The sequence below is a fragment of the Sebastes fasciatus genome, chromosome 1, assembly GCF_043250625.1.
Source record: "Sebastes fasciatus isolate fSebFas1 chromosome 1, fSebFas1.pri, whole genome shotgun sequence".
Taxonomy (NCBI): Eukaryota; Metazoa; Chordata; class Actinopteri; order Perciformes; family Sebastidae; genus Sebastes; species Sebastes fasciatus.
In genome coordinates, this window is record NC_133795.1 from 2050114 (window position 1) to 2062801 (window position 12688).

The following is a 12688-nucleotide window of genomic DNA, read 5'->3' on the forward strand; positions in this document are numbered from 1 at the left end:
CTTTAAGAAACACGTCTTTTATGACTGCAGACTAAATTTAGTTAAATAAACATGAAATTATGAACAAAAGGACATTAACAACTTTATGGATGTAAGTTATGTTTGTACATAAATCAGGTTCAATTGTTAATTAAAGATATAAGATCTATAATAGTAACAGAGTCAGTGAACTGACCTCAGAGTCTCCAGTGTACAGTGTGGACTCTCCAGAAAACCACACAGCAGCTTCACTCCTGAATCCTTCAGCTCGTTTTCACTCAGATCCAGCTCTCTCAGATGGGAGGGGTTGGACTTCAGAGCTGAGGCCAGAGAAGCACAGCTGATCTCTGACAAACTGCAGCTCCTCAATCTGAATAAAGAATAAATGATGAAGATAAAAATCACTTTATAATCCAATCAGATGTGTTCAGGTTTGAAAGGTGTAGCTTAACATCACTATGTATTAATCAATGAGCACAACGTTTGAGCCTCGTCTCTGTACTTTTTGGCAAATTCCAATCTGGCCTTCCTATTCTTATTGCTAATGAGTGGTTTGCATCTTCTCGTTTAGCCTCTGTACTTTTGTTCCCGAAGTCTTCTGCGAACGGTGGATTGTGATACCTTCACTCTTGCCCTCTGGAGGTTGTTGGTGATGTCACTGACAGTTGTTTTAGGGTTTTTCTTTACAGCTCTCATAATGTTTCTGTCATCAACTGCTGTTTTCCTTGGTCTACTGGTTCGACGTCTGTTGCTCAGTACACCAGTGGTTTCTTTCTTCTTCAGGACATTCCAAATGGTTGTACTGGCTATGACCAATGATTGTGTAATGGCTCTGATTGATTTTCCATCTTCTCTCAGCTTCAAAATTGCTTGTTTTTCTCCCATAAACAGCTCTCTGGTCTTCATGTTGGTTATACCTTTTTAACTATAAATGCAGCCTGCACAGGCAAAACCCAAAGCTGAAACTGAGAGTACACATTCAGCGCTATTTATTGTTTGAATAATCAATGTAATAGGACACACCTGGGCAACAAAAAACACCCATCAGTCACATGTTCCAATCATTTAGCTCACTTAAAAAATGGGTGGGTTCAAACAAAAGGTGTTATCTTCTAAGTTTTTTAACAGATCTAGATGTAAATACCTGAAAATAGAAGCTGAAATCCTGATCTCTTGTCTCATATTCATCTTTTGATGTCAAACCCAAATGTTTTCAGTTTACAGCAGAAATAAAGGAATTGACCTCGCTGTTCTGTTAGTTTTCGAGGGGACTGTAAGTGTTGTGTTTTCCTGGTTTTAAAGGCTTCATTACAGTAAAGTGATGTAATTTTCTGAACTTACCAGACTGTTCTAGCTGTTCTATTATTTGTCATTTACACTTAGTCATTATATCCACATTACTGATGATTATTTATCAAAAATGTCATTGTGTAAATATTTTGGTCAACCCTACAATATCGTTGCAATATCGATATTGAAGTATTTGGTCAAAAATATTGTGATATTTGATTTTGTCCGTTACCCTCCTTTAATAGCTCTTTGGGCAGACCACATCATGGTTACTAAATGTAACCATGATTCTATGAAATAAGAGCCAGTGATTTGAGGCTTCAGTCAGACTGATCTCAGAGCTGTGACAGAGATGAACTGATCAATGAGAGAACAAAGACTTTCTGATCAGGTTTGATGGTATGACAGTTTGATGGATGAGGACCACTGTCTCTATGCATGATGTGATGCTGTCAGCTGTAATCCAGCTTTATTTCCTGGAGACATGAACAACATCTTCTTCACATCAACTCTAACACATGATCAAAACAAGCTTCTGGCTGATCTGATTGGCTGACTGTTCTCTCTCTCTCTCTGTGTCACCGTTCTCCTCTCACAGCTTACCTGAGGAAACACATCACAACAATACTGCTGAAACCAGCATGGACCGACTTGTACACTATACTTACTCCAGAGTCTCCAGTCTACAGTTTGGACTCTCCACAAGATCAGACAGTAGCTTCACTCCTGAATCCTTCAGGTTGTTTCCACTCAGATCCAGCTCTCTCAGATGGGAGGGGTTGGACATCAGAGCTGAGGCCAGAGAAGCACAGCTGATCTCTGACAGCCTGCATTGACTCAATCTGAATAAAGAATAAATGATGAAGATAAAAATCACTTTATAATCCAATCAGATGTGTTCAGGTTTTAAATGTGTAGATCAACATCACTATGTCCTAATCAATGATCTTTTCCCTAAAATGAGTAGAGTGACTTTGTCTTGTGTTATTGTGGATCATCATAATGTCAGCCTTCTACAGACATCATCCAAATGTCACCATAACATTCATACACCTGTTCATGTCAACACACATCAATAACATGCTGCTGATCTCTGTCTTCATCTATGTGTGTGTGCCGAAGGATCAATATCAATGATCAGACATTATTTGTGGAATACATTGAAACAATCAGAAACCAGAGAAATATTTCTACTTCATGAAGTAAACTTGATCAATGTAAAACAAATATTAGTTCAGAGGATCTTCTGTATCCAGATGTGACCATTTACCAACAATGATAAACATTAATTTACTTTAACAACTAACAGTGGACATTTTCTAGAGTTTCTTTAAGAAACAAGTCTTTTGTGACTGCAGACTGAATTTAGTTCAAGAAACATGAAAATATGAAGAAAATTACATTAACAACTCTATGGATGTAAGTTATGTTTGTACATAAATCAGGTTTAATTGTTAATTAAAGATATAAGATCTATAATAGTAACAGAGTCAGTGAACTGACCTCAGAGTCTCCAGTCTACAGTGTGGACTCTCCAGAAAACCACAAAGCAACTTCACTCCTGAATCCTGCAGCTCGTTCTTACTCAGCTCCAGCTCTCTCAGATGGGATGGGTTGGACTTCAGAGAAGAGGCCAGAGAAGCACAGCTGATCTCTGACAACCTGCAGCTCCACAATCTGAATAAAGAATAAGTCAGTATAAGCATCATATAGATTCATATTTTTTTTCTTAGAAAAAACAAATACTGAATATATTTGTTATTGTCTGATAGCTGAAATAGAGATTATTTGTTTATTTTTCATACTTATGCATTTTTTATTATCATTTCTTGTAAAAAAAGAAACATAATGAAAGTCAAGAGTTGTGATATATTAAGGTTTTAAATGTGTAGCTCAACATAGCTCTGCCACAGTCAATTGACTAAACCACTGAAGAAGAAAATGTACTTTAGCATTAAGGTACTCAGTGTGGATCAGTATAATATCAGCCTTATGTCTGCAGTTTAGGGTCACCACGACTTTCACATCATATTAATCTCAGTACAGAAGTAAAAAATGGTGTCTGACCTCAGAGTCTCCAGTGTACAGTGTGGACTCTCCAGAAAACCACACAGCAACTTCACTCCTGAATCCTGCAGCTTGTTGAGGCTCAGATTCAGCTCTCTCAGATGGGAGGGGTTGGACTTCAGAGCTGAGATCAGAGAAGCACAGCTGCTCTCTGACAAACTGCAGCTCTTCAATCTGAATAAAGAATAAATGATGAAGATAAAAATCACTTTTTAATCCAATCAGATGTGTTCAGGTTTTAAAGGTGTAGCTCAACATCACTATGTATTAATCAATGAGCACAACTTTTGAGCCTTGTCTCTGTACTTTTTGGCAAATTCCAATCTGGCCTTCCTTTTCTTATTGCTAATGAGTGGTTTGCATCTTCTGGTGAAGCCTCTGTTCTTTTGTTCCCGAAGTCTTCTGCAAACGGTGGATTGTGATACCTTCACTCCTGCCCTCTGGAGGTTGTTGGTGATGTCACTGACAGTTGTTTTTTTTACAGCTCTCACAATGTTTCTATCATCAACTGCTGATGTTTTCCTTGGTCTACCGGTTTGACGTCTGTTGCTCAGTACACCAGTGGTTTCTTTCTTCTTCAGGACATTCCAAATGGTTGTACTGGCTATGACCAATGATTGTGTAATGGCTCTGATTGATTTTCCATCTTCTCTGTAATGGAAATTGTCATATCTGCAGTAAACACTCAAAGACCCCCGAGGAGTAGGCCAAAGTTAACCACGTATCTTTAGAGAATCTCAGGGCCTCACATCTAGCAGACCTTGTCACCATAAGCATTAAAACAGTGATCCGACAGTTTTGTCTTCTGACAGATGACCTCTGTAAACAACAGATGGCTGAAGTACTCGTTATGTCTTGAGATGCTCTGTTCTGATGCTGTTCTGTGCTGACTTAAGGAAAATTATTCACTCTACTATTTTTCCATGACTCTGCACTTATCTGTGTGTCATGTATTAGTATGTAAAAAAGCCTGACTATTCTTGTGCTCGGGGCTCACTTGCCGTAGCTCACTCAGGTGGCTGTGCTCGTGAGTCCATCTGCAGATGCTATTTATTAAATTTACTTGAAAGACAAGTTGTGATCTTGGCTTGTGTCTTGTTTTAATAGAAACTTCCACCACATCTCTCAGCTTCAAAATTGCTTCCTTTTCTCCCATAAACAGCTCTCTGGTCTTCATGTAGGTTACACCTTTTTAACTATAAATGCAGGCTGCACAGGCAAAACCCAAAGCTGAAACAGAGTAGACATTCAGCGCTATTTATTGTTTGAATAATCAATGTAATAGGACACACCTGGGCAACAAAAAACACCCGTCAGTCACATGTTCCAATAATTTAGCTCACTTGAAAAACGGGTGGGTCCAACAACAGGTGCTATCTTCTAAGTTTTTTAACAGATCTAGATGTAAATACCTGGAAATAGAAGCTGAAATCCTGATCTCTTGTCTCATATTCATCTTTTGATGTCAAACCCAAATGTTTTCAGTGTCCAGCAAAAATAAAGGAATTGGCCTCGCTGTTCCAATAGTTTTCGAGGGGACTGTAAGTGTTGTGTTTTCCTGGTTTTAAAAGGCTTCATTACAGTAAAGTGATGTAATTTTCTGAACTTACCAGACTGTCCTAGCTGTTCTATTATTTGTTATTTACATTTAGTCATTATATCCACATTACTGATGATTATTTATCAAAAACCTCATTGTGTAAATATTTTGTGAAAGCATCAATGGCCACTCTACAATATCGTCGCAATATCAATATTGAAGTATTTGGTCAAAAATATTGTGTTATTTGATTTTGTCCAAGTCACCCAGCCCTAATAGATATAACTCAGACTGCTGAAGCCTCCGATTAGTTTAAGATCAACGTTACAGGTCATTTTACACAGAACAAGACTGTGGATTTAGTCCTCATCTCGTAACACTCAGGTTATACGAGGATTGCTTCACAGACAGAAGGAATGATGACAGACATCAATAACTCTTTGAATGTACATGAACATGTGAGTATTGTATTGAGATAGAATTGAAAAAAATATGAACCTGCAAAGATGTTTCTGATGCAGAATATGTATATGTTTTTTACTGTAATCTAAATGTGTGGCTTCAAATAATAAGCCAATGCTGACATGAAAACAGAGCACAGTTAGATCTGCTGTCAAAAAGAACGTGAGAATAACTTAGAACCATAGAAAACTCTAATTGGATGGTGTCGTTCATAATCATCACTTATGTGCCTTTAAGTTGGTGCAATACGTGTTTGTTGAAGAGTGCTGCACCTTTAGACATGTTCAAATAGAGCGCTACAGGAATGAGTCCTAAAACAAAGAAATGAGTTAGCATTTTATCACTTCCTGTTCCCTCGTCTGGAGGTCAATGGGTTTTTTGAGTGGGTTTTTAGTTAGATGCCTGAAATAAGGTCTGTGGTTAAAGGTCCAGTGTGTAGGATCTGGCGGTATATAGCGGTGAGGTGAGGAGATTACAACCAACTGAAGCCTCTCCTGTGTGCCAAGCTTGTTGGAGAGCTACGGTGGCCGATGCAAAAACGTGAATGTCCCTCTCTAGAGCCATCTGGAGCAGAGCCAGTGTGTAGAGAGTGTGTGTACAAACTACATAAGATACAGTCAGTGAACTGACCTCAGAGTCTCCAGTCTACAGTTTGGACTCTCAAGTCCAGCAGAAAGCAGCTTCACTCCTGAATCCTTCATATTGTTGTCACTCAGGTCCAGCTCTCTCAGATGGGAGGGGTTGGACTTCAGAGCTGAGGCCACAACTTCACAGAGAGTATCTGAGAGTTCACAGCCAGAAAGTCTGTCATGACACAAAAATTACAAAATATATTATTATGAAAGAGGACAGTTTCTATTTACTTGATGCATTTGATGACTAAACAGTTTGATATACACTCACTGGCCACTTTATTAGGCACACCTGTTCAATTGCTTGTTAACACAAATAGCTAATCAGCCAATCACATGGCAGCAACTCAATGCATTACGTTATCAAGACGTGGTGAAGACGACTTGCTGAAGTTCAAACCGAGCATCAGAATGGGGAAGACAGGGGATTTAAGTGACTTTGAACGTGGCATGGTTGTTGGTGCCAGACGGGCTGGTCTGAGTATTTCAAAAACTGCTGATCTACTGGGATTTTCACACACAACCATCTCTAGGGTTTACAGAGAATGGTCCGAACAAGAGAAGATATCCAGTGAGCGGCAGTTGTGTGGACGGAAATGCCTTGTTGATGTCAGAGGTCAGAGGAGAATGGGCAGAGTGGTTGGAGATGATAGAAAGGCAACAGTAACTCAAATAACCACTCGTTACAACCAAGGTATGCAGAATACCATCTCTGAACGCACAACACGTCCAACCTTGAAGCAGAAGGGCTACAGCAGCAGAAGACCAACCGGTACTAGCAAGGTGTACCTAATAAAGTGGCCGGTGAGTGTATACTTCTTTGATTAACATTTGCTCCTCACATCAGTGGTTCAGATAATCTCATCTCACTGGTTGACATGAAACAATAATTCTCATCACTCTCTCTCAAACCTGCAGACTTTTAATCTTTGTTTTTCTTTAATCTTGCAGATGAAGAGAGAGAACATGTAGTTACATTGAGGCTTCCCTAATGTCCAGTCTGTCAGTGTGATCTGATCCCAGGTCTGTCTCCACAAAGTTAGCATGAGGCCTTCTTGATTAGAAAAGCATTTTTAAAACTCAGCGAATAAGTAATAATAACACAGTTGATAAAGTTGACCTCTAGCTACCTGCTGCTGTCAGGTTCACGTCCATAAATGGGAACATTTAGTGACTGATGCCAAACGGTAGAGAAATTAAACAAATTGCGTAATAATATTAGACCTGTACATAATTAAACATTCATATAATTAGATATTTTGATGACTGCATGGCGTTTTGTTATTAACACTCTTTTCTGAGCATCAAATGTATTCAGCTCACAAACACAATTAATGAACCAATGAGGTTGCATTATTACCTCCTCCCAAGGCCAAAGGAGGTATTGTTTTCACCGGCAAATACAACTGACATATTTATGTAATAAACACGTCTCAAAGAAAACTAAAACTGCGGCAACATGGAAACAGTTTGGATTTGAAGAAAACGAAAGAGATGAGCCCAATAACACACAAGGTAAGGTTTAATGTGGTGCAAGGCCTATTGAAAGCAAACCCCAGCACCAGGGCTTTGATCCCAGGACCGCCCCGACTCCCCGCCGGATCATCAAACGTTCTGTTGCTGCCGTTACACCGGTTAGACCCAGCGCTCCACCACCCAGCTGATCTTTTGTTTTTTTCATTTGTTTTACCAGGTTCACATGTCGTCTCCATCACCCCAAAGATAAATAAGAAAAAACTGTCAAATGTAACAATTATTAGAAATAAATAGAACAAGTGTTCATTAACTTGACAGCTAGAAACAAAACCTACTGAAACATTTTTTAACTCAACATTTGAAACAGCTCAAGAACATCTGTGACAAAATACAACTGACTTATTTATGTAATAAACACGTGGAACACATAAGAATAATGTTATAGTGTGTATATTTGAAGAACTAAACTAGTAATCTACACTGATCTATAAAGTTAATCACATCTGGACTTACAGAGCTTTTCTGCAGTTCCTCACAGCTGGAATCAGTCTCAGTCGTCCCTGTTCTGATGTGTTGTACTTCATCAGGTCCAACTCATCCAGAACCTCCTCTGACATCTGCAGCATGTAGGCCAGAGCTGAGCAGTGGAACTCTGAGAGGTTCTTCTCTGATCTGTTCTCTGACTTCAGGAACTCTTGGATCTCCTGATGTACCGAGTGGTCGTTCATCTCCGTCAGACAGTGGAAGATGTTGATGCTTCTGTCAGGAGAGGTATTATCTCTGTTCATCTCCTTCAGGTTGTTGATGGCTCTCTGGATGATTTCTGGACTGTTGTCCGTCTGACCCAGCAGACCTCCTAAGAGTCTCTGGTTGGACTCCAGAGAGAGGCCATGAAGGAAGCGAACAAACAGGTCCAGGTGGCCATTTTTACTCCTCAGGGATTTCTCCATGGCTCTCTTCAGGAAGTCATCCAGGGTTGAATGAACATATTCTTCTCCCAGGAAGGCCTCCAGTACCTCTGTGTTCCTGTCTGTGTAACAGTGGATCATGTAGACTGCAGCCAGAAACTCCTGAATGCTCAGGTGAAGAAAGCAGTAGACTGTTTTCTGGAAGATCACACACTCTCTTTTGAAGATCTCTGTACAAACTCCTGAGTACACCGAGGCCTCTGTGACATCAAGACCACACCGCTCCAGGTCTTCTTGGTAGAACATGATGTTTCCTTTCTCCAGCTGTTCAAACGCCAGCCTCCCCAGCTTCAGAAGAACTTCCCTGTCAGCCTCCGTCAGCTCCTTTGGACTCGTCTCATGTCCCTTACCGTACTTCTGCTTCTTCCTCTTTGTCTGAACCAACAGGAAGTGTGAGTACAGGTCAGTCAGGGTCTTGGGCAGCTCTCCTCTCTGGTCTGTAGTCAACATGTGGTCCAGAACTGTAGCAGTGATCCAGCAGAAGACTGGGATTAGACACATGATGTGGAGGCTCCTGGATGTCTTGATGTGTGAGATGATTCTGCTGGACAGCTCTTCATCACTGACTCTCCTCCTGAAGTACTCCTCCTTCTGGGCGTCAGTGAAGCCTCGTACTTCTGTTACCCTGTCAACACATGCAGGAGGGATCTGATTGGCTGCTGCAGGTCGGGAAGTTATCCAGACGAGAGCTGAGGGAAGCAGATTCCCCTTGATGAGGTTTGTTAACAGCACGTTGACTGATGACTTCTGGGTGACATCAGACACAACCTCGTTGTTGTGGAAATCCAGTGAAAGTCTGCTTTCATCCAGGCCGTCAAAGATGAACAGAACTTTACAGACAGCGAGCTTCTCTGCTGTGACCTTCTGTAATGTTGGATGGAAAACATGGAGTAGCATGAGAAGACTGTACTGCTCATCTCTGATCAAGTTCAGCTCCCTGAACGAAAGCAGAACCACCAGACTGACATTTTGGTTTTCCAAGCCCTCTGCCCAGTCCAGAGTGAACTTCTGCACTGAGAAGGTTTTTCCAATGCCAGCGACGCCGTTCGTCAGAACGACTCTGATGTGTCCCTGTTGGTCAGGTAAGGCTTTAAAGATGTCCTGGCACTTGATTGGAGCGTCATGGAGGGTCTTCTTCTTGGAAGCTGTCTCAAGCTGCCTCACCTCATGTTGGGTATTAACCTCTTCACTCTGTCCCTCTGTGATGTAGAGCTCAGTGTAGATCCTGTTGAGGAGGGTTCCACTTCCTGTTTCATCACTTCCTTCAGTCACACGTTCACATCTCCTCCTCAGACTGATCTTATGTTCATCTACAACCTCCTGCAGACCTCTATTCAGACTGATCTTATGTTCATCTACAACCTCCTGCAGACCTCTATTCAGACTGATCTTATGTTCATCTACAACCTCCTGCAGACCTCTATCTGCTGAAAGAGAGAGACAAAGTTTAAGACAGAACAAAGAAACTTATTATTTCCAATGCCAATATGAAAATAATCAATATAACAGCATATAAAGAAGTAAAGGTTATAAAGTCATCATCCCTTCTTGAAGTCAAAACTAACATCAAAGTGATTTTTATATTTATTTTTAATAGTTTTTCAACAAGTTGCTCTGCAGGACAAGATGTTTGTAAGTTAGAGAAGGAGACTGTAGCAGGAACGCTAATGTTGTTCAAAGTCTGTGGCTCCTGTTCAGTTCAGTTCAGTTCAGTTCAATTTATGTTTATATAGCGTCAAATCATAACAGAAGTTTTCTTAAGATGCCTTTCATATATAGCAGGTTTAGACCGTACTCTATAATTTAGAGACCCAACAAGAGATCCCCCATGAGCATGTATTGTTATGCAACAAAGGCAAGAAAATAACTCCCCTTTCATCAGTGTGAATGGATAGAACAGTGATGTCATAGCTCTCCATATGGTCATCGGCTCCTCCACAGAAGCAGGACTCCTCTTCTTCTCTCTGTGGAGACATGATTTTATTACTAAAATCATTTGTTGATTGTTGTTGAAGAATATCAATATTTGGCCGATACTGAAGCTCAGATGGTCACAGAGAAGAGTTAAAGTGTTGTTACTGAATTCAGCATTCAGTCTGTGATGAAAATGTTCCTTTATTTTAAATCTCCTGCTTTAATAAACAAGAATTAGCTGCTTTTCCTATCTGACTGTCTTATTAAACATTTAGTGATCTGCCTCAAGTTTGTTTATTAAAGTGGAACAATGGCCATTATTAAAACACTGATATTATTCTATTCTAACAAGGAACACCAGAGCACCCGTGTTACATGATGTGTGTCTTAGACTGCTGGTCTACCTCAATATTTAGATCACTTCTAACCTCAGTTTAAACCTAACTAACTCAAACTAAAGTGCCCAAAGTGACTGTGAATCAGTAAAGGACATAATCATCTCTCTTTAATGGAGGACATTTACAGTGAAGTAGCTGCAGAAACTGATGAGTTTGTATTAAAGGGGAACAACGGACAGTAATTTTACTTCCCAGAACACGGGAGTATACGTACAACCCCACTTCAAAGAAGCTGTCATAACAGCTGATTTTAGGAGAAGTCAAACCAACACAGTATTCTGAGGACAAATATGAGGAAATGAATTACACATTTGAAGCACATTCTTTCAGATTTTGAATAGTTGTAAATCTTTACAGCGACTTCAACGTTCGGGCAGAAATATGAATATTTTCATGAAGTGTAAATTGTGAAATGGAGGTTCTCAGGTGTTTTGTTACAGAAATACAAGCAGTACTTTGTGGCTATACAATCCAGACTAAGATCCATCTTAGTTTGAAACAGTATCTGCACTAATAGTTCTGCATCAGGAATAGAAATCTTTTAGCAGAACATTTAGTCTTCATCCTCAATGCATCATCGTCCACCAGGTCAGTGCACAGTAAAAACAGTCTCTTACTTTGTGTCTGAGGGTCCAGGTTCATTACTGAAGTTCAGAGGAAAAACTCTGGAACAGTCACTCTTCATAGACAGACAGCTGGGTACTGGAGACTCTGCTCTCGGTCTGGACTGAACTCTGCAAACACCAAGATGATTTTATTCACATCACATGAATCCTTGAAAAACACACAAACTACTGCTACTGTCAATAATGTGGTTTAAAGTTTGTATTAGTCCTCTTAGATTACAGCTTTTCTGGGTGACTGACAGCTGTCACAGATACGAAGAGGAAGAATGCACAAATTAATTCTCTTTGTGTCACGAAAAGTGTGTTCAACTTCAGTTAGAAAATACATTTTAGTAGTAATGTAATATACAAACACAAAATCAACAACATCATGGCAAAACTTTGTTTTTATATCATTCTGTATCTTCCCAGTGGTGTTCCTTATGTATTCAAATCTGAACTCTACGTACGAATGTTTTAGCATCAAAATGCTGTTTTCCCTTCAAGACCTTCTAAAAACGTTCTCCCACGTGACCTGACGTAGGTTTCTACATGATGACACTGCTACATGTACATTATATATACATCCTTATAGTCGGTGTATTAATACAGTATATATACATCCTTATAGTCAGTGTATTAATACAGTATATATATATCCTTATAGTCAGTGTATTAATACAGTATATATACATCCTTATAGTCAGTGTATTAATACAGTATATATACATCCTTATAGTCAGTGTATTAATACAGTATATATACATCCTTATAGTCGGTGTATTAATACAGTATATATACATCCTTATAGTCAGTGTATTAATACAGTATATATATATCCTTATAGTCAGTGTATTAATACAGTATATATACATCCTTATAGTCAGTGTATTAATACAGTATATATACATCCTTATAGTCAGTGTATTAATACAGTATATATACATCCTTATAGTCGGTGTATTAATACAGTATATATACATCCTTATAGTCAGTGTATTAATACAGTATATATACATCCTTATAGTCGGTGTATTAATACAGTAACTTAGATGGCGGTCGGCGTGCTCCCAGTCAGGAGAAGCAGACAGGAGTACCGGCAGGAAGCTAAGCGATGTACTGCTGAGGACGCCACGTTAGTTCAGATCAGAAAGTCACACAATAACACAAACTAACTAACCGATGGATGCAGCGGTAGACCAGCAACTCTCGTGTTCTGAGAGGTTAAATTACTGTTTTTGTGAATGGAGTCTGGTGACTTTGAAGACAGTGATATAACGGCTTCAGTTCCCCGTCAGAAAGGGCTGTCTGATGGCGAGGTAAAGGGCTGTCTGATGGCGAGGTAAAGGGCTGTCTG

General features: G+C 39.7%; 1 protein-coding gene across 1 annotated transcript in view; it reads right to left on the reverse strand.

The window, feature by feature from the left end:
- The window catches only part of LOC141767536 (protein NLRC3-like), a 63252-nt gene that overhangs the window by 4068 nt on the left and 46496 nt on the right, over positions 1-12688 (reverse strand). Inside the window, exons 8-12 of the mRNA XM_074634985.1 lie at positions 5969-6142; positions 3337-3510; positions 2773-2946; positions 1938-2111; positions 176-349 (exon numbers count right to left, since the gene is read on the reverse strand). Of these exons, the coding sequence (XP_074491086.1) occupies positions 176-349; positions 1938-2111; positions 2773-2946; positions 3337-3510; positions 5969-6142 (870 nt within the window). The remainder of the gene's footprint in view (positions 1-175; positions 350-1937; positions 2112-2772; positions 2947-3336; positions 3511-5968; positions 6143-12688) is intronic.